The 27,854-nt window shown below is 42.1% G+C and overlaps 2 protein-coding genes across 7 annotated transcripts; both read left to right on the plus strand.

Moving 5' to 3' along the window:
- Positions 1-1,324: 1,324 nt before the first annotated feature.
- ccdc50a (coiled-coil domain containing 50a) lies at positions 1,325-17,869 on the plus strand. Of its 6 annotated transcripts, none has more exons than XM_029500171.1 (12): positions 1,325-1,636; positions 4,698-4,760; positions 7,284-7,413; positions 8,895-8,985; positions 9,463-9,565; positions 11,984-12,829; positions 13,548-13,708; positions 14,099-14,143; positions 14,397-14,540; positions 14,657-14,739; positions 14,822-14,931; positions 15,547-17,869. In XM_029500171.1, the coding sequence occupies exons 1-12, from the start codon at positions 1,582-1,584 to the stop codon at positions 15,564-15,566; spliced, it is 1,851 nt and encodes a 616-aa protein (XP_029356031.1). In that variant the 5' UTR covers positions 1,325-1,581; the 3' UTR covers positions 15,567-17,869. The 6 variants fall into 6 exon arrangements, with proteins under 6 accessions (XP_029356031.1, XP_029356032.1, XP_029356035.1 ...); XM_029500172.1 differs by having other exon boundaries at positions 13,548-13,699; positions 15,547-17,867; XM_029500175.1 differs by lacking the exon at positions 11,984-12,829 and having other exon boundaries at positions 15,547-17,868.
- A 7,402-nt stretch (positions 17,870-25,271) lies between these two features.
- LOC115042373 (claudin-19-like) lies at positions 25,272-27,712 on the plus strand. The gene is made up of 4 exons (XM_029500555.1): positions 25,272-25,539; positions 26,103-26,267; positions 26,827-26,905; positions 27,000-27,712. Exons 1-4 carry the CDS (start codon positions 25,338-25,340, stop codon positions 27,169-27,171), a joined length of 618 nt encoding a protein of 205 aa, XP_029356415.1. The 5' UTR covers positions 25,272-25,337; the 3' UTR covers positions 27,172-27,712.
- Positions 27,713-27,854: the final 142 nt, after the last annotated feature.

The following is a 27,854-nucleotide window of genomic DNA, read 5'->3' on the forward strand; positions in this document are numbered from 1 at the left end:
CCCGCAGCAGGTGGAGGAGGAGGGGTGGACACTAGAGGGAGCAGTCACATTCATCCAATCTGCACCCAGCTGCTGTCACATCACATGACACGTGTGTGCTTGTTTGTGTAAATGAAAGAGAGGCAGATGAAGGGAGAGGAGTGGACCGCTCATTCAGAGTCGGTCTGTGATCACACTGTGGCTCCGTTGGTGCTGATTCATCAGAGGGACCGTGTCCCATTTCGCTGCTCCGTGAAGACCTCTTGCAGCTGCAGATGTCTGCAGGCACTGACCCTTTGCATAGGAAGCTGGGTGAAGTTGGGAAAATGTACGTAGAATTACACCGGAAGAGCGAAAAATCCGCCTTAAAAATAAAAGTTGAACGTGTTTTTACATGTTTCTAGAATTATTTTGGAGTTTAAGGTATATTAAATTATGTATTTTTGGAATACCTCTTAGGAAAGTGCTTTACCAGTATGATGATTCATTGGATAGGCGTACTTCCTGTATTTTCTGTAACAGATGATGTTTACTAACAACATTAGCTGTCCAGATCAATCAATATTTATTTCTATTGTAAAAGAAAGACTTAAGAACTTTTTACCATAGCTCATGGCTATTATCATATTTTTTAAATGTTCAAAATGTAAGGCACTGCACTTCTGTGCATCGGTCAGGATATAAAAACATTTCCAGCAACTTTATAAATGGAAATATTGCACTTATCTAATTGCTATGTAAAGCTTTTGTGACTATTTTTTTTGCCAGTCTGAATCAAAAATACAAATGATGTAATCATTTAAAAAGAAAAGGTATGCAATATTCTGTATATTTACTACATCACTGTGAAATGGGTTAGGTGGAGTGAGTAGCCAAATATTAATACAATAATTTTACCAACAGATCTGGATAGTTTTTCCCAAAACCGCTAGAAGAAGATAATACAAGTGGACCCAAATGATAAATAGAATGATAGTCATTGTCCTTAAGATACAGCAAAACTTTGTTCAGCAGCTTGGTAGTATGAATTTTATACAAGTACTAATATTCATATGTATATATATATATATATATATATATGTATATGTGTGTCTGTGTGTGTGTATAAAAGAAAAGGGAGTATGTACACTAAGGAAATAAACGCAGTATTGAAGAAGTCATCAGACATCAGTTAAGGAACCCTTTTACTCTGTGTCTCTGTGGTCTGAATTATTTTGCCTCTTATTATATTTTCGTGTTTTTATTAGATCCGTTTGTGAACCTGGAGGAGTTTTATTTTGACAGGTCTGACCGGAAAAGCGACGCCGGTGGACTAGTTTGCAGGAGGGGAGGGAAGAAGGAAGGAAGGAAGGAAGGAAAGGAAAGGAAAGGAAAAAAGGAAGGAGGGACTCCCCGTACCAAATCTGACGTTAGCTCCCCCAACAGAGGAGCTGCAGCCGGGCAATTACAGCGGCGACGTACCGAGGGAGAGGGGAGGCGACCCAAACTAATCACAACAACAACAAAGAAACCGAACCATCGATCCGCTTCACCGCCGAGGGCGATCAATCCGCCGGCCGTTGGCGTCCGGACCCGCCGTGAGCCGTTCAAACCGGCGACAACATGGCTGAGTGTAACATTAGCATCGACCAGAATAAACTGCCCGGCGTGAAAGAGGGTAACGTCCATTCATACGTTTGTCTGGGTAGCTAGCCATTTAGCATCACTGCTAACGCCAGGGGTTATTATTTAATTTAATTATTTTTTTTTTTTTACTGGGGATGAGGGGCTGTTAGCTCAGCGTGCTAACTCGATGCTAGCTCAGGGACCTCGGTCCTCCGGGTTTGGACACCTCCGACTGAGAGCAGGTGTCCTGCCGGATTTTGTGTCCCTGACATCAAACAAAGTAGGATACTTAAATGTGTTATCACGGAGGGGGTACAATATGGCTGCCTCCATGCTGAACACTTAGGGTTGACATTAATGGGTACACGCAGGCAGCACGGCACCAGTGTGGGTAAACAAAAGTGTTGCAGGACTCAGCTGAGCTGTCAGCCTTAATACTGATCACACTGAAGATGTTTTTATTTTATCCCATGCAATGGACTGAAAGTCTTTGCAGCTTCATATCTGACACACACCTTTGCCCCTACAACATTATCCCATCCCAGCTCCGTCCCAGAGAACTTGTGTGCTCGCCCCTAACTTTTGTGAGTGGGGCTTGCACATGCAGACAGATTTTGGATGGGATGCCGTACTGGTGGTGTGAAGCAGCTGCTCAGCAGGATGCTTGTTATTCTGGTCAGAGAGAGAGGGAAAACGTGCAGCCCCACTGTTTGGCTGGTCCGCAGAGGGAAAGACAGAGAAAGCTGCTAGAGAGGTTTTGATTTTTATCTCTCTCGTGTGTTTAAAAAATGATACTTGGATGCTCTGAGATGAGCTAAGCTCATATTTTCCACCGCAAGTAAATCACAGAGACTCAGCCCTTGTGCTCTGTGCTCAGGGGTGTCATGTTAAGTTTATATTTATGTTTTGATCCCCAAATGATTGCATTTCAGCATGAAGTTTAAACTCTAGCTTGCAGACATAATAGTCACCCCTCATTTATTGCTTGGACTTGTTGAGAAAAACTGTACTCAGCTCAATACCCCAATAAGCGTTGCCTTTTTTCTTTTTATTTTTTTTACAAGCAATAAAAGGCATAGTCCCTGTAACCCAAAGGGATGGATTTTTTAATCGCCGACTGAATTGAGCTTTACTGGCCACTATAAAGCTCGGGTTTCTTGGCTAAGAAGATTTACCATATGGTTGAAAAATGGTCTCTGTTATTTTAATCCTGTGTTCATCTGTGGCAGTTGGGTGTTTGGGTTAGGGGTGAGGTCTTGCCTCTTCCTCTTTCTGGCATCCATTTATTCCAGCCATTCACCCGGCCCCACACACACTTCTACTACAACCAGACAATCTGGACCACTCATCAGTGGTTTGTTTGGGTCCCTAGTGTCTCTATGCTGTCGCCACTACAAGAAAGTAGTCTGTTTTTTCATAGGGCTCTCCAATACACAAACATATAGTGGTGGTGTATTAATTTTTTATATGGATGAAGTAATCTCTCTGAATAGTTGAGGGGTGGTGAGTCTGGAGTGTGAATGTGACTGCACTTTAGGGGCAGAAGAGATTGTAATAGAAGGTCAGAGTGCATTGATAAGATGTAAAAGGACTGTATGATCTGAATAATTAACATTATAAAACAAATAGTCCGCTGTGAATAGAAGCACTTCTAACAGCAGAGGCAAGATTAAATATTGGCTAATCTCTAAAGTTTATTCTTCGCTCTTTGATGATGTTCAGTCATCATGTTGACTTAAATCATAGAGGCAGATGCTGAACTGTAAGAACGTATGTAAAACAGCGCATCATTTGCCTTAAGTTTCTCATTTAAAATTAGCTATGGTTGTGAGAAAGGTCTGACCTTCTCCCTTAGCTTCTAGTTTTTCCTACACAGGAAACAGTGAGCGTTTGAAGACCGGTTGATCCCTAATGCTTAGTAGGTCAAAAAGAAAGAAACTGACTGCCTCATTTCAGAGGGAAATTCTGCACATGTGACATTCTTCCCAGAATGAATGTCAACAAAATTTTAGTAAACTAATCGAGTTTAGGTTTGCAAAGAAAATACAGCATCTATGCATGGTAATTTAGGAATAAAAACTACGCAGTTAAATATAGTTTAAAAAAGAGGGGTTTTCCATTTTGGACTATTTCAAATGTGTAATTGGAAATCTAGGTTTTAATCTAAAGGTGGAATCACCAGGTCTCTGTTAAACTCTGCTTCTTTGAATGTGAATCACTGGAAACCATGTCCTGATGATTATCAGCTCTTTCAGATCCTGGATGTGCTGGCACACATCCTGTGTTGTTGTTGCCTAATTTGCAGATTAGCAATTTCAGATACTTTTGTAAAAATAGAAGCATCTGGGAAACGTCACACAATTAAAGGACATCTGCTATATCTCCATCTGTGCCCTGTAGAAGGCCGCACAAAAGTTGTTGGGAGTTCTTATTTATGGACTTGCCAACTTTTATCAGCCAGGAACTAGGAGCTTATCAGCAACAGGCCTACAGTAGCCGTCACAGCTGGAACATCCTTGAAACTTCTGAGAAAAAGACCACAAGCTCTGCCAACACCTTTATTTGTCTTTTCTTCTGCTTATTGAGCCCAAGTGTGAATAGTAGTTCCTCATCGACAGTTTCACTTCACGTTCATGCTTCCAGGCTTGCAACCACATCGCCAAACTCTTCTGATAATGTGCCAAACAGTTATAGATGATCTGAATCTCTTAGCTTAAAAGGATCATTGATTTTTGGGTTTCTGAGAGTTACGTCTTTGGATTTATGCCTCACTATCATCCAGTTAAACAGTTATTGTGTTTATGGTGTTTTTTGACAACTTGTTGTGTGCTGTGTTTAACTGTGAAATGCTTATAAATGTAACTTTTTTCAAGTTTATGGTTTTATTCAAGTGTGTGTGTCTGTGTCTGTGGGTGGACAGATGGGCCGGATGTTTAGCACCTGTCTGAAACTGAATGTTTCAACACAACTTATCTTAGATCTCAACTGTTGCTAGTTTGATGTTTTAGATTCAAGAATTATAAATGGAAAACGGATGTTGAAGTTAATCTTTTTCTTTAACACCCAAGTCTTTTCAGTGTTTGTAATTTTAGCCTTTCCCTCCGCCCCCACAGTGTGCCGAGACTTTGCTGTGTTGGAGGACCACTGCCTGGCCTACAACCTCCAGGAACAAGAAAGTAAGAGACTATGTATCTTACTTTTTTTTTTTTTTTTTTTGTATTTGTTCTTCTGTCTGGAAAAAAAAAAGTCAAGCTCCGCTCCACTCAGCTCCCTTTGGTGCGTCCTGTTCTTATTATGATTAAAAATGTCTGTTTTAATACTTAGCCATTTATTGTTGTAATGTTTTCTGCATCAAACCTGTTGCCACACAGCTTTTGTCAACCATGCCTGCTGTATTTCCAGATCGTTTAAAACTTAGAATGAAAAAGAGCAAACTTTAAATTCTGCTTTTAGATCATGACAATCAACTCTTCTCTCTTTGAAATATTTGTGAGGTGGAACAGGCTGAACTGCAGTGTCAGTGGTTGCAGCTTGATTAAGCCTACATAAATCCTGCCTTAGCTGCGCAGTTCACCGTGTGGTTGGTGCAGGATGCCACAGCAAAACTGTATCAGAGCAGGGCTGTGGCACAGTACAGGCGACGGATGCACCTGATTTGTCTGGATCACATTAATTGTGTGTGCTGTTGCCACCCCAGCTGTAGCACTTAGAGATTGTCGGTCTGAAGTTAGACAGTGTAATCAGCTTAGCAAGGTGTTTTTATCACAGTGCGTGTCTATGTGTGCTTTCTGTGTTGTGAAAATGCACACACTCCCTTATACAGTTTGTGTTTATCCCAGCATGCCTCATTAGATTAGCTGGTGCTTTTATGTGAGCTCATATGTGTGTAATTATCTGCCATCTTTTTCACATGATTTGAAAAAGGCACTTTGGAGACTCCCTGTAGAGTTTTGTTCCCTCACTGCTAATCTTTCAGTAGGTCCATTAAGATAGATTGTTGAATTTATGATGTTTTTTTTTGCTATCAAGCTTCCTCTCCTTTTTTTTTTTTTTTTTTTAAATCTTATCAGAAACTGAATTTGCAAATCCTGCTGCTCCTTCACAAACTAGGTTGAGTTTTTCTGTCAAGATGAATGTAGAAATATGTAATAAAGCCTTTCCTTCATTAGACAGAAATGAGTGTCAGCAAGAGGCCCATAGCCACCACACCCTAATGTCATTCCTAATACATGAAAGGAGCCTACAGCAAGACACTGCTGCTTTTGTGTTTGTGTAGTTTTGCTGAGCTTTTGTTTAGAGTTGACAATGCAAATCTAATTGCTGTTACGTCTTTGTGCTGGACATTGTTTTTTGAGGGGGTTCTGTAAGTCAGTTGGTCTGTATCACCATTAAAAAGGGCAAATTATGGAGCAAGCTCTGTGAGAAAGAAGGCCAGATGTCACCCAGCTGTAACTTAAGTGCAGATTAGTGTCAGTTTTAGCTGTAACTAATTTGGTTTTGGCTGGCCTGTCTTTGTCGACATTAACCCCATTAAAGCCTTAGTTGATCCATGAAGTAGGGCTCATCTCCCCTTTCACCCTTTATTGTTTCACTAAGTGATCTGGTTCGGCCTAGATAAGTGTTTTTTCACCTTTGACCCCCCCCCCCCCCCCGACGTCACAAGGGAGAATGTGAGCTAGTGTAGTTTGACGGTCCTCCAAGTATGTAGCATCCCCTTTATTTCCTAAATCACGTCAACAGATGGCCATCCCTAACAGGCTACAGCTGGCTTTTCTTTCCATTCAAAATGTTGAGCATGCAAAATGCAGAAGCCTTCAAATGAAGCTTGGAAAACATTTCTTTATGGCTACGTCAGCACTTGGCATCTTTGTTTCTGGAGTCTGTTCTCTCCATTTTATTAACTGACATGGCTGAGGTTCAGATAATCCAGCTTTCTAACGTAAACTCACTTTTTCTGAATGATGTGAGACCTCTTCAAGGTTGAATGTCACATTGCCCAGTAAATGTTTTTAATTTTTTGAAAGATAAATTAATCTTGAAAAGCCGACAATTATTGCCTTATCTTGAGTTGCAACATCAGTTTTGCTGTAAAAAAATTTTTAGGTGTTGCAAACCTAAACATTTGAACAGCGTCATAAAAAAAAAAAATCAATGCCATCCCTTCTTACTTTTTTTTTTTTGCCAAGTTGTGACTTAGTTTCCACCTTCAATCTCACCAGTCAGAAAGCACAAACTCTCCGCAGTAAATTGCCAAATGTAATTTAGTCCATTTCATACGGAAGCTGGGAGCAGATCGATAGGCGAGTAAAACAGACCTGAACAAGTGAGTGATGCTCTCTCTGCCAACAAAGCGCATGGAGTGCGTCAGCAAGCAGGATTTATCATCTGTTATGACCCACAACGTGCCATCGCACAATCTTTGAGTGATGCCTCAGATGTGAAGAGTCATTTCTCAGTGACTAAGAGTGCTCTGTTTATTACCAGAGACAGAAATGGCTGTATCCTCCACTGATTTTGTTTTCTCCAGACCATCTAAACACCACTACTCAAGAAAGTGTGGCCCAGTAAATAAACTCCCCAGTGCACGACTGTTCATATCATCCATCTAATTCCTTGTCGGCAGTGCGAAACAACCATCTGACCTACTCTGGTCTGTGTACGTATTTTAAGAGCGTTGTTTATGTTTTCTCTGTCTACAGTTGAGAGTCACTTGGCATCCAACGTCCATAAAAGCCGGCTGGTGCAGAACGACCTGCAGGTGGCCAAGAAGCTGCAGGAGGAGGAGGATAAGAGGGCCAAGATCCAGAGCCAGAAACAGCATGGAGACATGTGGGTTTTTCTCCTTCGCTCTCAGACACACACCGTGTGTGTGTGTCTATATCAAAGAAAAACTAACAATAACAATAACAATAAAATATAGACGCTAACCTGTAAAGAGGAGACATGGCTCAGTAGCTGGTAAAAACCTAGAAGTAATGTAATAGACGGAAATAATTCATTGCATTTAAGTCAGTTAATCCTTTAAATTGGCACAGTGGATTACATGCATGTCATCTATTGTGTGGTTTTGACATAATGTATCACGTGAAGGTGTTTAACTTTGCTTTCGTTTAATCTCACGTTCAGTTTGCCCCCTTCACGACTTCATGAAGATAGTGTTTGTTTCAGACTAGTGTAACCTAATGTAATTATTTCCAAAATTTATACCCACAACAGATTTATGGATCTGCACTGATGTATCCTATCATTCCCAGCATACGTCCCTCATAGGAAATATAGCATTCATTGTCATGTTAGCTCTTTTATTGTCTTAAATTAAGAGTTTTTTTTCTTCCATTAGTCACCAAAAATAAACCTGTTGTACCATCTTTCATTCTGTTTGTACCAAAGCATGATGACGGGTTTCTGGAGGAGACAAATACTGAGTCATACTTTCAACATACATCAGAGCTAGATGACATTTTATCCCTTGGCCCTGAGATAAAGAGCAGCTATTAGTGTGCGGAGAAGCTCTGCACCTGTGAAGGCTGCACCAAATGACTAAATACAAAATTTTCTAATGCTACTAAAATGATGAAAGGGGAACTGATTGTCACTATCAACTACTGTGACTGAAAACAACAACCCCCACATCACCCACAGACCTGATAAAGACAGATCATGAAAATGTTTTTTCGTGGGTTTGGATCATCACCATGGGCACGTCCAAAACTGTTCAGCATCCACATACATGTACTAACCACGGTGGCAGATACAAAAACACAATTAGAATCAGAATTCAAGCTTCAGCGACTTTACCAAAAGCTGCTACACACTCTGTTTCCATTGTTTCAGAAGACCAGAAGCTGCAGCAGAGCATGGAAAAAGCCACTTGAATTAAGAGTTTTTTTCTCTGCTCTGCAAATTTTCATGAAAATAAATGTGCTGACTCACAGGTCAGTGAGGTCAATGTTTCACACAGACAGAGATAGTTGGATTGCACTCACAGGGAGAGGCCAGATGCTCCTCCATGGATTCATGTGGACCAAAACTGCTTGTCAAGCTGGGAGCTCACATTACCATCTACACCGTTGCTGCCACATAGATCTACTCACACCTATGACTAAACACATATGTATCTTAATGTTTTCTGATGAAAACCGTTCAGGTGCTTCTTTTCTGAACTGTCAGCTGCTCGGGTCAAACACAGGTGAAGGGTCGTTGATCTGCTGCAGTTTAAGAGAGGGACTTGTAGTTATATATTTTTAATATTTGAATGTTGTGTGCCCCCCCTCCCCCCATTTGCAAATTTTGACACACGGGAACCTCAGAGAGCGCCAAGACAATGAGATCGCGCAAGAGATTCAGGAAGAACTGGTACGACAGGCAGAGCAACTGCGGCAGCAAGAAGAAAAAGATGCGGTAAGAACATTCACAACTACATTCTCTCTCACATGCACACAGAATCAGACCTGTCTGCCCATTCAGGCACAATGTTGGTTGCATCCACCCATAAATGACTTAACATGTAGTATCGATGATGGGATGATGATGTTCCAAAGTCACAGCCTGCATTTTTTTTTTTTTTTTCATAATGACAATGTGAACACTTTACATAAAGAGCAGAGACTGTAAATGTTTTGTTATGATAGTGTTAATGTGGTCTCATCACTCTGTTGTTTGTGTAAACTGCTACAGCGCTTGTTTGAGTTATCTGAATCATCAGGATCTCACCACTATAATCTGATACATTTTGTAAATAAAGTAACTGGCATAAGGGAAAAACAACCAAAGCACATCACCAAACAAAGTGAAGTATTTGTTACAGATTAGGACAAACTGGGAATTTGTCATATTCATGGCGGACAACTTGTTTACTGGTGCCTTATCTGTTTGTAGGCCATCGCTCGTAAGCTGCAGGAGAAGGAGATGAAGGAGGAGAGGAGGAGACAGAAGCAGCTGGAAGCAAACTTTGAGGAGGAGTACTTTGAGGATCATGGAGGTGGGAACAGGCTCATGTTAATATGTGACTGGTGTTTTTTTTTTTTTTTTTTAATTTTTTTTTTTTTTTTATCTTCTTATGATGAGCTCGTCTGTTGTTGAAAACATGCGAGATGATAGAATTCTCTTTCTGAGCACTGAAAGGTTTATTTATTTATTTTCGTTCTCTCTGCTCTGGTTTATGAGGGTTAGCTTTTTAAGCAGCACTGCTCTGGAGATTGCTGCTTACTCCAGGCAAAGATTGTGGAATGCAGTCATTAGCACATAACTAACCTTGAAGGAAGGCTTACATGTTCCTACAGAGAAATAATTTGTCATCTTGCTCTCATTCAAGAGCAAACACCACTCTAAATGGGTGCTCCAGATTTCAAATGAAGCTTAAATGTGCTTTTATATTAAATTTAACCTCAGATACGAATCAACTCTCCAATTAGTGGGCACCAAAGGAAAACAGTTGGTTTTATAGTTACATACTTACCTAAAGTGTATCTTTCCATAAAACGCATCTAACTTTCCATATAACTTTCCAAATAGGTTTCATGTCTTTTCATGCTAACATCACACCCTTCTATGATTCATTCCACTGGAGGTCTGCTCATTTTTTCTGAAAGAGCCAGGGATTCTTCTTTGTAAATACTACTGAGTGGATGATCCTGCGTCCCTGTCTTCATGTCAAGAGATGCAGGTTGAGAGAAGACATTTTTATCAAAGGGGGCTATCAGTAATGTCTGTTGGTCTTTAGGAGTAGGAGGGACGTGTATATTTCTCCTGGGTCTTTGTCACATTCCTTTCTCATAAACACTCAGCTCTTCTCTTCACAGCCATCTGAACCTTCTGAATCAAATCTGTTTTCCTGTCTGTACTTGGATTCTGGCCTTTCTCCTGACATTTAGCATCCTGAGTAGAAGGCAAGCAGAGACGGAAAATCATTTTGAGATATCTATCAGTCCATGCCTTCTCTGCTCTTTTCCTTTTTTTTTTTTTTTTTGTTTTACTCTGCAGTTATATTTTACATGTTTGTTTGGTTTTGTTTTGTGTTTTGGGCAGCGGGCGGGCGGGTGGGGGGGGGCTGCTTGGTTTTCTCATGAGACTTTGCAGATATGGATGTAAATAACATGCAGCATGCAAAAAAAGGACAGAAGGCAACGTGGGCAAGGAGAGAATTTTCTCTGCTGGTGTTTGGCCTTGTTGATGTCCAGCTGTCGGTCCATCTCTATACTATGTGGCAGGCAGTTAGAATGAAGCTACACCCATGCTGGCAGTTCTTTTCTACCCTGTTCTCCTTACAATATTTGTGTCACTCTGTGGCTCACAATGTGTGACATAAAACCTTGTAAGTTATGTAACCAAACACCTCTTGAGTGGAGCAAAGATTCAGTTCCTTTATTTACCCTTCATCTAAAACAGTTGGTAACCAGATACGTCTCATGCAAGTCGCAAGATTGTCACTGTCTAAAAAAGGTCCCCCTAGTTTTTATATCACTCTTTTGTACGTCTACATGCATTCACATGCCTGTTATATCATTTAGTTTTTCATTGGGCCATGTAATTGGCTACTCCTTACAGGAAATGAGAGCTGCTGGCTGTGTCTTAATCCATTCGAGAGAAGTTTCTCATACCACATTGGGGGGGCTGTCTCCCCTTGACGGGTGCAGATCTAGAAACAGATATGTAAGCAGATGGAGAACAGTTTTAAGAGGTAAACAATACAGAGGAGAACAAACAGGCTGTGTTACTTTAGGGCAGGTATTTTTTTACCTGCCCATTAATTTTCTTTTTCTTTTTTTTTTTTAGTTTGGATAACAGAGTAGATAAGATGTCAAACAGCAGGTTAGATAGCTGGAATTCCATTGGGCTGACTGTCTGCTGACTTGCTGTGTGCTTTTCCGCTCATTTGTTTTCATTCAAACTGATGTCAGTCACAGGCCGACTCCCAGCAGGATGAGCCTCGAGCTCAGTTTTTCCCCTTAAGTCACTCATGCTCTGGTTACAACATGGTATTTGCTAGGTTTCATGTCTGTCACATTGATTTTCAGCTGTGTTTAGAAAATTGGCTAAATATTCAGAGGCATTAGTAACACACATTGGATCCTTATTATGTCATTATCACATTAAACATCTAAAGTGGAAGAGGTTTATTAGATACTGACTGACTTTCCCATATTTTATTAAAGTTGCAGACACCTGTAGACTCTGACTACACTCTATAATTAATAACCACATCTCCGGCCATTTTGGGTTCAACTAACTCCAGCGCTCTTAACATTTACACCATATACATTCTCCTCACAGGTGCTTTTCAGATACTTACTAACCATTTCAGCTTACACCTTTCTTGTCTCACCTCATGTTCTCATCAACTATCATCATTCTCTCCACTCTGCCCTCCTCACCCCCTCGCTCCTTGATCTCTGCTCAGCCGCAAGAAGACCTCTCAATCTGGACAAAGAAACACGTCACAGGTCAACGTCCCCAGGCCAGTACGATGCAGATGCTCCTGGGAGCTCTCATCGTGATAACTCCCCAGATTATAACTCAACAGAGCCCAAAAGGAGCAGGTATCCAAAACAGGAGCCAGCAGCACCCAACAGCCACTCCAAGTACCCTGAGCACTACCTGGTGGCTGAAGGTGGGCAAACCAGGCATGCAGACCCATATCCGGAGCACCTGCTGCCCTCCAGAGGAAAACATGGGGACAGGTACCCAGAGTACAAACCCACAGAGACTGGCAGAGCCACAGGCCCAGGCTGGGAGGAGACAGAGAGAGTGGTGAGGAGGAAGGAGAGACCAGCCAGACCACCTCAGCCACACTTCCCCAAAGAGAGAGACAAGGCCTGGGACAGAGAAAGAGACAGGCAACGAGACCGAGACAGGGGCAGAGACCGGGAATGGGACAAGCATCAGGGAAGAGATCATAGGAGAGACAGGGAAAGATCCAGAGACAGAGGACACACTGGGGACAGACAGAGAGAGAGAGACAGACACAGACAGAAAGACAAAGACAGAGCAAGAGCAAGAACCAGGAGCAGAGAGAGAGGACTTGATGAGGATTCTTTGCAGCAGGGTCACAGGGAGGACAGGGCAGCCTGGGTGGAGGGAGATGATGACACCAGGGGCCGGCAGCACCTCCTCTCCCCCTCCGAAGACGTGTTTGAAGAGCCCAGGAGCAACGAGGGGAGAGGGGGCACCAGGGAATTCTGGGACCCCCGGCAGGGGGAGGGTCCTGGCAGGGAACGCGTTCATACTTACCCCAACGGAGAGACAGGTAGCACCTGGAGCCCCCCCTCTGGGCTCTGCGTGGGGTGTTTGTGTGGTGTGCTGAAGTTGCTTTTTCGCTGGGGCAATGTCAGGTGGCGGGTTGATCTACTGTTAGAAAAAAATCTATAATGAAGACACTAACTTTCACAGAACAGGGTAAACAGAACTTTCACAGTAATTTCTGATGATTGACGTGATTCTGATTTTGGTGGTTTAAAGTGATTGGATTTGCTGCTGTTGTGTTGTGGGGTTTGCTAATTCTTGGCATTGTCTATTATATTGTTGAATGAAGCTGCAACTGAAATGTGTGATTTCCCCCTCCCTGTGTAATAAGAATAGATCCGTGGCCTAGGCTTTAAATTTTGCACTGCCAAAGGGCTGCACTGCTGGTGAGCTGGTCATGTCCTCTTATGTCAAACACATGAAATTCATGAGACGAAACAACGCCGTGATGATCACCTGTAGAGATGCACTGCAGCCCTTTTGTTGCCTTGTGGCTTTAATCCAGAAACAAGCTGTTTATTTCGATAATCAGTCTGTAATTTATCAAAATTCTGGCTTCATCTTCTCAGATGTGAGGTTTTACATCACTACATAATTATTTTTTTCTGCTTTAATTTCCAGAAATTTTTCATAATTTAACACCCCCTCCAAAAAAAAAAAAAAAAAAAAAAAAAGAACAGCTCTGATTTATTGTTCTATATGTAATGTGGTGACATCCACAGGTCGTATTGTGCATCGAGGGAGTGGAGCAGTCATAGCAGAAACTGAGTACGGCCTGACCGAGGCCACCAAGGGGCTGACAAAGCTGGATATCCGAGAGCAGGAACTGAAGGACATGGAGGTGGCCAGGAAACTGCAGGAAGAAGAAATCAAGGTGGGGAAGGAAAGTAGAAAACTTTTTTCATAAATTTGTGCACATAAAATGATATGGAAGGAATAAAGAATACGATTAAAAAGGGAACTGAGGTAGCACGCTGCAGTGTTGGACAGACAGCATATTATTCACACTTCTGCTGATCCCAATAATTTTCCATCTGCGTGGTAAAAACACAGATATTAAGACCTGTGATTAAAGACCAGAAAGCCAAGAACAAACTCACTTAAACCTGTTATTAGTGCAGCAGCTGAGTACTAACTGAATGTTAGACGTTGAACTACATGATAAACCCAATTTTGCACATACATAATCAGTCTCAACTCAGGTAATTTAATTTCAGGACCACATGTTCAACTCTGGGACAAAAGAATGAGACTTTCTGTTTCTTGGTTTCAGGCAAGCAAGGTTCATATGCGCGCAGCTCAAGTAGCACAGGATGAGGTGAGTGGGCATCAAGTCTGGAAGCTTGTCTTCTGTCTGTCTTTTAAATATCACTTTATCTGCTGAGCTAAGCCAGACAGATCAGTTTAGTCGTATAAACCTGCGTGGATAAAACTTAGTCTAAACCAGGTGGCATGTCAGTGTTTTCAGTTCATCCTACTTTAGACATACAATATGTTTCCAAGAATAGGAATACTTTCTGAATGTTTTCTGTTGGCTGTGGACCTGATCAAGTTGTGTCTCACTTTGGCAGGAAATAGCCCGACTGCTGATGGAACAAGAGAAAAAGGAGTACAAGAAGAATCGAGAACGGGAGAAAGATAAGGAGCGAGAGAGAGAGAGGTTGGCCATGGAGAGGATGGCGATGGAAAGGAGGAGACCGGAGGGTGACTACAGGGTAAATTTCCTGAACTCTACCCATTTAAAATATTCCTCAGGTTTTTTTTGTTTTTTTGTTTTTTTTTCCTCAATAAAACTTTCCACTGTGGTACAAGAATCATCGTTTGTTTTTAGCCAAATCCAGAGGAAGTCGTCCGGCCCAGAACACGAGACGAGTATGAATACCAGAGGCAGAGGAACCACAACAAGCCTGCCAGGTACCAAAACCAAAAATATTCTCACAAGCCGAGAAGGAGAAGCTCGACTGTTTGTTTAATCTCCTCGCTGTGTCTGCCTCAGGCCTCCTCAGCCTCGTCAACACGACTATGAGAATGTGAACCCCGTCTATGGCTACTCTGACCATCCTGCCCCCCCTCGTGCTCCCACCAGACCTGAGGCTGCTTACAAAGGTATGACGTCCATGTGAAGGTCCAGCTGTGTGTCATTTACCCAAACACAGGGAATCATGTCATGAAACAATAGGCAGTTTTATTATTATCTGAATCTTTTTTCTTTCTTTGTACATCCATCAGCTGCCCAGAGCTAAGACATGAAACGAGTGCAAAATCGCTTTGTGCCAAATAATCATTGTCAGAATCACAGGAAGAAATGAGGTTTTAGGTTTGTTGTTTGTTTGTTTTTCTTTTTCTGTTGAATTAATGGGAAAATAGTTAACCCATGACAGGAAATGAAGGGGGACGCCTTGACCCTCAGGCGACCAGTAAGTCTGGGCAAGTGACTCATTTCCCCGAAGCGTTAACGCTAATGTTTTACTGAGCTTGACAAGCAGATGGTGCAGCAACCAGACACAGAAATGAATGAGGAAGAAACAAGGAAGAGAAAGATGGGGAAAAGATAGATATTTATCTATCTCTATATATATCTATCTATATATATATATAGATAGATATATATATATATATACACACACACACACACACACACACACACACACACACTGTTGAAGTGCTGCACTAAAACAGCTACAGGTTGATGGATATCACTGTCTCTCCTGTCTCTTCCAGGTGCCTATTACAAGCGGTGACTCAGGTTCTCTGCCACGTCCAGACATACCATCAGTCCTCCTTCGTCCTGGTCTTTTTTTTTTTTTTCCCCTCTCTCCTCTCATCTTTATTTTCTGCCATTCACAGTTGACCAAATGCTTTGGGACAATCTAATGAGTTGGCAATGGTGTTTATTTATTCATTTTCTTTTTTATTATTATTTCTATTTTTTTTATACTACCCTCCAAAGTTGCCCCAGAGGTACAGAAGTGGGTCTGAGTGCTGGAACCGCACTCATCTTTTCCCTTTTTTTTTTATTTTGTATTATTACTATTTCTTTTAACTGACTTGACAAGCCAAAAGAGCAGCCTTGTTACACAAACTCCCATGATTCTTAGCTGTTGAAACAGAGGACCCGGCTCCTCATTCGCTGTGCTCATCGTGTGCTGACGTTCGTCCCGTCCGTGGATCATCCCACCACAAGGCTCCGGGGCTTCTGCTGGATTATAACCACGCAATCTCATAATTTCCTCATGACTCTTCATGGGACGTGCCTGTCCGGTCCAACATGGATGCTACAGTGTCTTAGATACCAACATGGCAGCTGCTTCGTATCGCCCGTGCTGCAGTTCATCCTGGTCATGGAGGCCATATGCATGTGCCACAGAGCATTGACTCTGGAGGGATATGTTTCTGTTGCTGTATTCAAACGAAACAAACAAACAAAAAAAAAACTGTACGCCTTTTATCAAGATGCTGGTTGTTTTGGCTGTGACATGTTTACCACCCTGTTCCAGTGTAAGGGAGGCGGAGCTTTGTGGCGACCCTTGAACGTTTTATTGGCTGTCAGTTACCTTCTTCTGGTTGAGAGGGGCACTTTTTAAACCTGTTACCCTTAAACTGAAAGTGGATGGCTGATATTCTGTGTATAACACACTGTTTCTATGTGCATGCTTACTGAGAGTGTACAACTGTGTACATGCATTTCAGCTCTATATCAAATCTCTCTGACTCCCTCTTCTGTCTTTTTTTTTTTTTTTTTTTCCAGAAAGGGCTAAAGCCACAAAAAGCCAATAATCGTCTCTGTAAATTTATGAAATATATGCTCATTCCTGCTCAACGTATAACTTTTCTATTTCATATCAGCATTTCCAACCAAAACTGGCTCACCGAAGAACCAGAAATGAAATGCATGTACATTGTCTGTGTCAGCCCTGAATTCATGCTTGTGCTTAAGGCACGGACGTAGTGCAATCGAATATCTACTTGTTTTATTTAAATGTAAATATATTTTTTTGTCCTTTTAAAGCTTCTGTTACCAAATCATGTCGTGGAAAATAGAAGATCCTCGCTTTACTCCTGATATCCTGTGTCCCACCTGTTTTCTTTGCTAAGAAAGGGAGCCGTATATTTAGTTTTTACACAGTATTTTCCTCATATTGTTCCTTTGCTTTTGTCCCCCCCCCCCCCCGGGTTGGTTCCAATCCTCTCCTCTTTGTCTCAAGCTCAAAGGCAGACATCACTTCCTGCCTGCACAAAATACAAACATCCCCACAGTAGAAATTCATCTGGATCTGGGATTGGCTGGAAAAACCTGAACATGTATTCCTGCTGAAAGGGGCCTATTTTACTGTTTTTACTGCTGCAGAATCCATTATTTTCTGTTCATATTGAATAAGAATGATATGGAAAATCGAAGGGCACATTCAGGCTTTTGAGTTCACTGAAGTGTTTGTACAAGTGGAACAAACTGAGTCTGAGTGAACCCGACCGGGCGTCTGTGCCACTTCCATGTGTTCACCTTGTAATAAATGTTGCTGAGATTATAGATCGGCCTGAAGAATGATTCCCTCCCCGTTCAGAGAAGACGTGTAGTGTGAGATGTCTGCGTCGTGACAACGTCCAAAACTCAGAGTAGATCGTGTGCTGTTGACAGAACAGAATTTGTGCCATATGTTGGTCTATTTTTTTTTTTTTTTTAAATCAGGGTTTTGAAAAGAGGGGGGACTTTCAAGTTGTGGTGGTTCTTGCAGGATGACCACACCCACTAAGGTGGGGACTCCTAATTTATTCTGTGACAAGAGCACCACCTCGTGGAAATTAAAAAAGAAAATGTGAAGTGAATCTAATCAGGAGGTGTCTTTGTATTTGTGGATGTTTATGCGTTACATTTTGGATTCAAGTGCTGTCAACATCGAACATTGAGTTGTATGTGTTAATTTTTCTTTAATCCCGGGCTTGTATGCAATCTATCAATTATCAATCAACGTGTGTTGGCACTTGCTGTAACAAACTTTTTTTTTTTTTTTTTTTGTAAATTGAATTAACCAGTTGCTTTTACATTATATCATTTCAAAATGTAATAAACTGTATCAGCATTTCCACTGTTAATGAATACGACCCCTTCATTAAGCCCAGCAAAACAAAATAGTGCTGAAAGTAAAAAATATTATCAGGTCTTTTCTTTTTTTCTTCCCACACCTGCCCATCTGATCCATGTTTTCTACCTGCAGTGCAGGTTTTTGTCTCCTTCACAGGAAAAGGAGATTCACGCGTCCTCCTCCAGCTCCACAACCTCCCTCCAGACTGTCTCACACCATGTTTCAGCTTCAGGTACTCCACCAGTTTTCACACACACGGAGCAGTCAGAAGAAACCTGTTTTAACTTTGTGCGAGCCTCTGGCTGTGTACACACACAAACATCAGCTGCATTAACTCGAGCTAAAAGAAAAATTATTTAGGGAAATAAAAAACTTTCACATACAGACAAAACTGCTGCACGAGCATTTACTTCTCATGTTTATTTATACAGGAAGTAGACACACAAGCTTGTTGTTACTTGTAACACAACCTCATTTGCAAAACTGGATCCAATTTTATTAATAAAAAATCTGAAGTAAGGCTCTTTTGCCTTCTTGGTCTGATGCTTTTTCTGGAATGAATGAATCACACCTTACTCATCCAAACTGTAAAGTAAAAGTAAGTTTGTTTGTTTGTTTTTTTTTGTTTTTTTAATAAACCATGCCACTCTGAAGGAAAGTACAGCGTTACACCCATCATTGGCCTGAGTGGAGCTGGTTCACCAACATACCTGTCATTCTGATGCCCTCCGAGGGAAATGTCACAACCAAATCATTAGCAGCTATAAGCGCCATAACTACATTCATAATGGCTGCTGTTTTAGTTTTTTGGTTTTTTTTTTGGGTGCAGTTTCCCAATCAGAAATGAAAAGATGGCGGATCTAAATTATCTTCTAAACCTCACAGAAGAAACCTTTATTGTTCTTATTTTCTGTGAGAATTAGATGTATTTCAAAAGCAACCTTTGATTGTTACTTCCACACCTTAAAAAAAAAAAAAAAAAAAAAATCTCTGAAGAGCGAGTCCACAAAGAAAAAATCCAAAAGCGAAACACCTGTAAGTCCGTAACCAATTTGATCTTTGGTCACATTACACACACGACCAGAAACAATGACTGAAATTTGTGAGCACAGAAATTCCCAGGCAAAGTTTCCAGCTGTGCGGGTAACAGAAGTCATGAGAAACAAGCCTGCTGGAGAAACCAGAGTTGCTGTTTTGTGTATCAACATATTATTGTGTCAGTGGTGCCTGCGTAGTCCTGGTCCCGGTCCCGGTCCCCGTCTTCCTGTGGGCCTACCTGCTGTAGCTCCAAAATACAAACAATACAGCAAGGAAGCCGAGCAAATATTGATTCGTGGTCAGGCTCAGAATGGTCTGGCAAATTGGACTCCTGAGTGTTTGTCACGCCGTCAGAGCTCAGCAGGTGTTTGCACTCAAAAGCGAACAGATCGCGGTGACGTGAGCGTGAGAAGTGAGCCTTCATGTTTAACAGTCGTAGATGGCCGCAGTAACTCAGTTCATGCAATGTATTTACAGGTAATGCTACTCACCTGTCCACCTGGAGCCTTCCAGCCGTTCAGGTGGCCTGACGATGAGGATGAACAAGCTGCTGCGGCCCTTTCACAGACCGGCGTCCGTGTCTCACCTGGCAGGTAAAAGAGATGAGTGCAGCTGTCTATGAACTGTGGCTCACCATGTCGAGACTTGAAGACACACCCACTTAGAGAGAGAGAGAGAGAGAGAGAGAAAGAGAGAGACTGTCAAATAACTTCACCACATTTCTGTCTATTCAGGTTCAAAAGGAAAATCCTGCTCAGGAAGAGAATAATAAACACTGCAGAGTTTGTAAAGCAGAGAAAAGACAAAGCTAACAGTTTGATTTTTAATTAAACAAATTCCCTGTTTCATTAATCTCTCTCTCACACACACACTCATACTCTCTCACTCTCTCTCGGCTTAGTAAAGCCTGAGGCACATCTTCAGGAAAAACCGGTGGAGGTAGTCAGAAGTATTTAGTCAGAAGCTGAACTGATCCAACCCTGAACAGAGTGAAAACAGGCTCTGCCTTCTCTGGGGAGGGGTCCGTACAGCCGTTGATGTGTGCAACTGACTCAAAACAAAGGACAGAGCATCTGCTGCATTTATGTCCTTAAGTTTAATTTGTCACAGTGTGTAGGATTGTAGCCATACATTCCGGAGCAATGATTTGGTCTTCCTGTGTCAGGTTTTGATCCTGAACTGACAGGAGCAGCTCCAGCCACACAAAGACCTGCGTTTAACCCCTGAGCTCAGTCTACCTGTGGGTGGACGATGATCTGATCATCCTGTGACTGTGTATTTGGCAGATCTACATATCTTGACATATACAACTCAGCTTTTGTGGCCTCGTTTGCAGTTTTTGCTCCTCCTGAACGCACTAATGGTGCGCTGCCATACTTTAAAGTTAGGAACAGAGCTGCGGGAAGGTGAATTTTGTCATCTGGATAGAGGCAAAGATTCTCATCGAGGGGGTGTAAAAATTAAAAGAAGCCGTTTGGCCCGGGGCGTTCCGTGCTGTGCCTGATGCAGGAATGACATCGGACTGGTTTGGAAAAGCACAGAGGCCCATCCGTACAGGGAGTCACCCTTGTACAGATGCCAAGACCGCGCTCTGGTGCTTTTTTTTTTTCGACCTGTGTAAAAGGCGACAAAAGCGCTGCTGACGTTAATCAGAATTATTAGTCTGTTGCTGTGTGTAGTTACAATCAGAACCAAAAAATATATATATAAAAAAAAAAAAAAAGAACATTACGCCTAAATGTGCAAGTGAGTGAAGTGAACCACACACATGCACAAAGCAAACAATGTAAAAACAATGAATCTCTAAAATAGAGATGTTACGTTAGATTTTTCTAAAAGTGTATCATAATGAGAGTAAAAATTCTCCTGAGACATGCTTGTTTGATTTGATTGGATGCATTGGATGTAGCTAATTTCAAATTACTGATGGTAAAGATACGCTTTTCCCTCTTTGATAAGTTTCACAGTGAAATCAGAAGAAGGCAGCAGATTCCGAGGATCGTGGGCTTTATTTGACTAACCGTTGTGTTTAATCGGTACGAGGAGTTTTGTTTTTTTTTTTTTTTTTTGGTCAATTCTTTATACATTTTATTAATACAACTTTAAATCTGTGACGCGGCTGGTGTGGTGCTATAAGGACATTAACTAAGTCCAACATTTGAAAGAAAAAAAGAGAAACAAAACTTTAATTAAGTAAACGAAAAAATTAAAACTTGTATCAAGTGAAAATTGTCAAAAGTGTGGAAGTGCGAAATGACAAATAAAGAAAACAAAAAAACACATCCTGCAAACAGATCACCAAAAAGGTGTGACCTCTGACACTTTATCACACATTGGGTGATGTATTTGATTGGATGTGTTGTGTACATCAGTAATGATGTCTATGTGATATATAAACTGTTATTATTTGAACACGTGTAGAATTCCATCCAGATGATTCTTCACTGAAAGTCACTGAGGAGGCTGAAAAATATCTGCTGAGAGTTTAAAATTCAGCATTCAAAGTGATCTAAACTGTCAGGAAGCACCAAAGCTGAAACCATGAGCATCTCCCAAATGTCATGTCACTGTTAAAGAAAATAACAAGGCCGACTAACTCGCTGTGTGAACTGGTCACAAAAAGTGAAACGCTCTAAAACTCACACACACTTTTTTCTTGTATCGCCTTTCTCATAAATTGACAATATCTCTGCCGCATTTGGCAGTCAGTGCAGTGTGATGATGAGTCAGTCTGTACCACACAGGACACTGAAACGCTGGAGGAAAGTCTCCGTAATTAACATTTCTGTTTACACCTGTGTTTGACGGGTCGGAGCTTCCTTATGCTGATCTGCAGTTCTGCCAGCAAGAGTTTAAAAAAAAAAAAAAAAAAAACACAATACTTAAAACACCTCCACCTTTTATCCAGAGTTCTTGTAGTCCTAGATGGACATGTTTGTGTATTTGATGGTTACATTTGGATGAATTCACTTCTGTATTTTACTGCAGCTTAATTAACGTCTGTTCCACTGAATATATTTAACACTTGTAAATGATGTGAATGACGGCTTGATGTTCAGACCGGAGTCCTCAGTGACTCTTGGTGGCCACTAGATGACATCTTCCTCTCATTTTTGCCCGCTTTTTCAGACTCGCTGTGTAATATTGCAGCATCGCACTAACATGGCTGCACGGCGCCTTGAGGAGTTGTGTTTTTGTTGTTTGGGTTTTGTTTTTGTTTTTTTCCTACTCTGCAGTGTTGCTAAATAAATATTTCGGGGTAATTAACTTGCTGCTGTAGCACATTGTGCATTTCCTTCTTTTGTGTGATGATGGAGAAAATGAGGTGGACCTTGCAGGAAGCTGCGCATTATACCGAATTCCTAAGAGGGCGGGGAGGGAGAGGGACCATTTTCATTATATGATAACCTGTTTTTACTGAAAATGACTCATTGCTGTCACTGAAATGAAACCAGTCTGCTATAGTAGTCGTTAACTGCTCAATTAACTCACTAAACTTTTCTTTTAAGGGATGTAGAGCAGTGCAGATCTTAGCCACTTAAATTACACTTGCATAATAAAATCAATCAAACAAACAGATTCGTCTGCAGAAAAAAAAGCAGCAATGAATGGAACCTAATGGAAGTCATGTTGCAATTCCCTAAATACCAACTTACCAATAAGTGTGTTTGGATCTTCACTTCCTGTCAAGACTCAGTAAGACTCTGTGGGTGATATAGTGGATATAAAACTGGTTTGGTCACACACACAGAAAAAAGTAAATAAAGAACTGCAGCCCTCAGAATGTCACATAGCGACATCAAAACATTGCACACCTCAGTGCATAAGTATACTGCTGTTCAAGCCGGATAACCGCCACAAGGCCTGGAAGACTGAGTTGAGAGCAGAGATCAGATCTCGGGATACAGAACAAAGTCAACAGTGGAATCGTCGTGTGTTTTGAATGAAACCTAAAGAGGCCGTCTCCTAATTGTTCAGTGATTGGGTGTGTTAACTTCCAAGATTTAGTACAGCTGTGTCACCGCTGATATGTAACATTAACACAAAACTACTCTGACTTGTTATTAGAAGTACGTTGGGACACCTATAATTAGTATCTGAGAGTGTGTCTGTGGGTGTTGCATTTGAGTTCTTCCCAGATGTCTGATGTTGTGTATCTGCCGATCAGTCATCGTCATCATCATCATCATCTTCTTCCCCATAATCTGACCGGTCACAGTGAATCCTCCCACGCTTTCACGCACACAATGAAATTGTTGCAGACAAATTTGGAGACATGCACTGTCATCGCTTCCCTTTTTGGGGACACATGATATCTATTCTGAGAATCATATGAATCAGTTTGGGGTTTTTTTGTTTTGTTTTTTTTGGGGGGGGGGCAACTAAAAGCAGGTGAGGGTGGTTTAATGACCAAAATGTTTTCATGGTTGCAAACATGTAATGCAGTCTGAAGTCAAATGAAGAAGGTCAGATCGAGATGTGCTCAAGAAGAATTCATTCATGTGTGCAGGATCAGATTATTCAGATTTTCTTTTTTCTTCAGACTCTGGCAGAGTCACGTGACCGTTCGGATGAAAAGGAAGTGAAATCATTTCTACAGAATTAACACGGGGCATGCAGGGACAAGACAAAAAAAAGAAACTTTACTTTTGTGCTAAATGATTAGGAGAGGAAGAGCATTTGATTCACAATCTGAGTCAGACAAGGTTAAAGACCGAGAACGAGATCTGAATCGTCTCTGTAGAGCAGCACGGACGGCACTCGAAGACTTCATGTGCTAAATCTGGCTTTTAGTCAAAAAAAAAAAAAATAATAATAATAATTAACGAGGGAAGATAAACAACCGACGTGGAGCTCAATGCGTCGTCTGCACAAGCTGCAGCTGCTGCTCCAACAGAAATGGAAAGTTTGGGATCCCAATCAGATATGCTGCTCATCCATCCCTCATGACTTTGTGGGCCCTTCAGCTCTGCAGGATGAGCAGTTCAATCATGCACTAATGAGGAAAACTGCCAATCCCCCTCAGTCACAGTTCCTTCAGTCACAGACTCCAATGTTAACCTGAAGTGTTTTTCAAGGACCTTCTGGGTGTAAAGTTTGACTTGGTCCTATCACACATCTGTGTTAAGTTGTGTTGTAATGTGTTAAAGCCTGAAAGCTTTAAGGAGCCAGAGCTGTCCCCTGACATCACATTGACACTGAATCCTCCCAGGACGTGAATCAGAGTTGGTCCAGCAGGAGGACTGATGACAAAATGCTCACCGCTGCAGAAGAGGAAGTCCGGGGTCATGTGATCTGCTGACTTATTTTCATGGTTATTATATTTGGGTCGGTTCAGATACTCGGTGGAAGGTTGGCACGATCGCGACACATTTGCTCTTTTTGTCTTTCCTCGAAATAAAGTCGGATGTTCCAGTTAAAATCAGACAACGGGAGCCAGCCGCTGGGAACTTTTAATCACAGCAACATGTTTTGGTGGAGGCTTAGTTCAGGAAAGGGCGGACACTGATGCAATCTGACAGTCCGACGTGTTTATAAACTGGCATCCCCTTCACCAAATAAGGTCAAGTGATTTGGGAACCATTTGGCCACATAAACACCAGCTTGCTGCTGAGGAATGGAATGACATTTAAGCACGTTAATTATCACTTAGTGAGTGAAAGCTGCACTTTAACTGATGCTTTTGGCCGCTTTATTCAAGTTTGTGTCGTTCTGACGTCACACAGCAAAACAATGAATTTCTAAGTAATAATAATGATAATGGTTATTGGTTATGGCGGCACTTTGTGTTCATTTGAAATAATAATAGTGACTGAGAAAGTTCTTCAAAGCACCTGAAGGATCTTTTTCTTTTTTTTTTATACCTGATTAAAACGTTCTGACATCCAGACTTTAGGTCCATCAAGTTTTCTTTCTCACTGTGCAGCTCTGAACTAATAAACCTGAACTCTGAACGTGCTTACTGTCACTGCCGATATGATACAAGCTGTGATCACAACATGTTATGGTGTGTGGGGGGGGGGGTGCTTCCTTTGTGATGACTCCATGTTGAACTGCTGAACCCTTTCTCAAAGTGTTTCTTCATCATGTTGCCCACAAACTCACATATTTATAGTTTTGCTCCCCAAGAGGAAGCTGAGACGGCTCTTTTTCTGGTATTAAAATGATTCCAGCTTTTTGTTGTTTGTTGTTGTTTACGATGATGTGTTAATTTCTCACTGGACTTTTTTTTTTTTTTTTTTTTGAAGTAGGTGGGCTGAGACCTTCTGTGCGTCCCGCCCCGGTGCTTTAAATGGAGGCTGCAGCGGAGCGCACGGATAACGGTCTGCTCAGGACGCGCCTCCGTCAGGTTTCCCAGCCAGCCTCGGATCTGCTCTTGCTGTTTTGGATACGATGTCCAGCTCGGGACTGCAGCTCCTCGGATTCTTCCTCTCCCTGGTCGGCCTCTCCGCCGTGGTGGCCGCCACCTTCATGGTGGAGTGGAAGCAGCGGCAGCAGGGCAGCAAACACCACCTGTACGAGGGCCTGTGGACGCGCTGCAGCGGCAACGAGATCATCACCTGCGAGCCGCACGACTCTCTGCTGGACCTGCCAGGTACAGAACACGGTCCGGACTTTAGTAACCCGAACCTGGGCTGGCTTTTACCTCAGTCAAATTCAGCTGCTTTTCTGTTTTTCTGTCCGTTTTTCAGTTTAAATGTCCTTCTCTCCTCTCTCCTCTCCTTTCTCCTCTCTCCTCTCTCCTCTCCTCTCCTCTCCTCTCTCCTCTCCTCTCCTCTCCTCTCTCTTATCTCCTCTCCTCTCCCCTCTCTCCTCTCCTCTCTCCTCTCTCCTCTCCTCTCCCCCCTCTCCTCTCCTCTCTCCTCTCTCCTCTCCTCTCCCCCCTCTCCTCTCCTCTCTCCTCTCCTCTCCTCTCCTCTCTCTTATCTCCTCTCCTCTCCCCCCTCTCCTCTCCTCTCCTCTCTCTTATCTCCTCTCCTCTCCCCTCTCTCCTCTCCTCTCTCCTCTCCTCCTCTCTCCTCCCTCCTCTTGTGCATTTTGGTAAATTAGAAAATAAACTGTGTGGGCTTTTTTAGATGAGTTTTGTGCAGAGTCCTGTAGAACCTGTGTCCAAAGTCCAGCAGTCAGTGTATCTGTGGTCGTCTTCTGTCCCTCCAGCTGAAGTCCAGGCCACCAGAGCCGTGATGCTGCTCAGCATCTTCCTGTCCACCGTGGCCCTGCTGCTCTCCACCGTGGGAATGAAGTGCACCCGCTTCATGGACGGCAAAGCTGAGAGCAAGTCCACCACAGCCATGGTGGGGGGAATCATGTTCATGGTCTCAGGTGTGTGACGTCCAAACCAGTTAAAACCTTTCAGAGGTGGGAGTGAGTCCGTTGTGTTTAGAGTCAAAGTCTCCTCCATATTTTTACTTTCTGGGATTCATGTTTTGATTCAAAAATGAATGATTAAAAAATAATAATGATGAAAGATCAATTGAAACGTCTTTCCTCTGTAGTTTTAGACACGTTTGTGTTGTGTACAGTTATATTGTTAGTGTGACTTTTTACCAATGGGGTTTGACCTTCAGTGCTTCCTCAGTTTATTTTAGTCTACATTCTTGCCTAATTTTACTGTTTGATGTTGAAACTTTGGAAAAAGCTGATTCTGATTCTGAACTGCTGCTGTAGTTCATCAACAGAACAACAATCTTCAACGATCCTGATAAATATGAATTGATTCATATAAACATAAAGCTTCAGCTTTCAGGAACTTTGCCCGGAGTTTTTCTTGATACTTTATCATCTAATGGGGCAAAACAATGAAAGTGTTGATCATGATGTTAATCAGCAGGCTGATGGATGTGACGAACAGCATGATGAAAGAGTTGTTGTTCTTCTGCAGGTCTACTGGCCATCGCCATCACTTCCTGGTACGTCACAGTGATCGTTCAGAGCTTCCAAGTGACCCATCATCTGCAAAGGTACTGCACACACACACACACGCACACACACACACTGATCCTGTAAACAAACACATGCATCTAAATGTGTGCCTCTCTGTTTTTTCTTCACCAGCTCTGAGTTCGGTAAGGCTGTGTTTGTCAGCTGGGCCGGCGGCCTCCTCCTCATGGCCGGCGGCTCCTTCCTGAGCTGTCGACGATGCTCCCGGTCTCAGTCGTCGTCTTCCGAGTCCGTGAGCTCAAACCACCTCTTGTCCACCACCAACCCCAAGTCCAACTACGTCTAGTCGCGAGGCGGCAGGCGGGGGGAGGACGGGGGGAGGGTCTGCTCGGAGGTGAGGCTTCCAGGAGGAGGAAACTGTGGGATTGTTGTGAATGTTCTACCTACATCCATCCGGAGACTTGGACCAGGATCAGACGAGCACACGGGATCAGGCTGTGTGTAAATCCTCCTGCTGTCGGCTGTCAGAATGTGAAGGATTCAGTGTTTCAGTTTGTTTCCACTTATTACAAATAGTTTGTATATTTTTGTGTGTTTTCTTTTTCTCTCAGTTCAAACTCAGCGAACTCCGTCAGCCTCTTTGAAGAGGTCTGAAATCCCAAATCTGAAATCCCCTACGAAGGACACTTTGCCTTCTTAATTCTTTCCACTTACCTCTCCGGCTTCACACTGGTGAGGATATTTGTTTGTGTGTTTTGTTTATTATAAGAAGAAAGTTGTATAATTCCTCCGAAGGCATGTATTTCCTCAGGTTGTTTTTATGGTTTATGTATTAATGACAGTTTATACATTTAAGAAGAAGAATAAAATTATTTTGTTTTCTTTAATCAAGTTCATGTTCTGTTATTATACATGAAAATCTTTGGATATGATATATTCTTACATACAAAAATTTGGATTTCAGATTCCAAACATTAACTATTATCAATAGAAGAAAAAAATGACTGAATGTTTTTATTTTTTTGATAA

This window comes from Echeneis naucrates, chromosome 4 (assembly GCF_900963305.1).
Source record: "Echeneis naucrates chromosome 4, fEcheNa1.1, whole genome shotgun sequence".
NCBI lineage: Eukaryota > Metazoa > Chordata > Actinopteri > Carangiformes > Echeneidae > Echeneis > Echeneis naucrates.

Excerpts from the sequence above, each read along its gene's own strand:
- LOC115042373 (XM_029500555.1), top strand. The coding sequence starts at position 25,338 with ATGTCCAGCTCGGGACTGCAGCTCCTCGGATTCTTCCTCTCCCTGGTC. Across the intron at positions 25,540-26,102 it reads CTCTCTGCTGGACCTGCCAG|CTGAAGTCCAGGCCACCAGA; the intron begins GTACAGAACACG and ends CTGTCCCTCCAG. Across the intron at positions 26,268-26,826 it reads AATCATGTTCATGGTCTCAG|GTCTACTGGCCATCGCCATC; the intron begins GTGTGTGACGTC and ends GTTCTTCTGCAG.
- ccdc50a (XM_029500171.1), top strand. The coding sequence starts at position 1,582 with ATGGCTGAGTGTAACATTAGCATCGACCAGAATAAACTGCCCGGCGTG. Across the intron at positions 12,830-13,547 it reads TTACCCCAACGGAGAGACAG|GTCGTATTGTGCATCGAGGG; the intron begins GTAGCACCTGGA and ends TGACATCCACAG. Across the intron at positions 14,932-15,546 it reads ACCTGAGGCTGCTTACAAAG|GTGCCTATTACAAGCGGTGA; the intron begins GTATGACGTCCA and ends TGTCTCTTCCAG.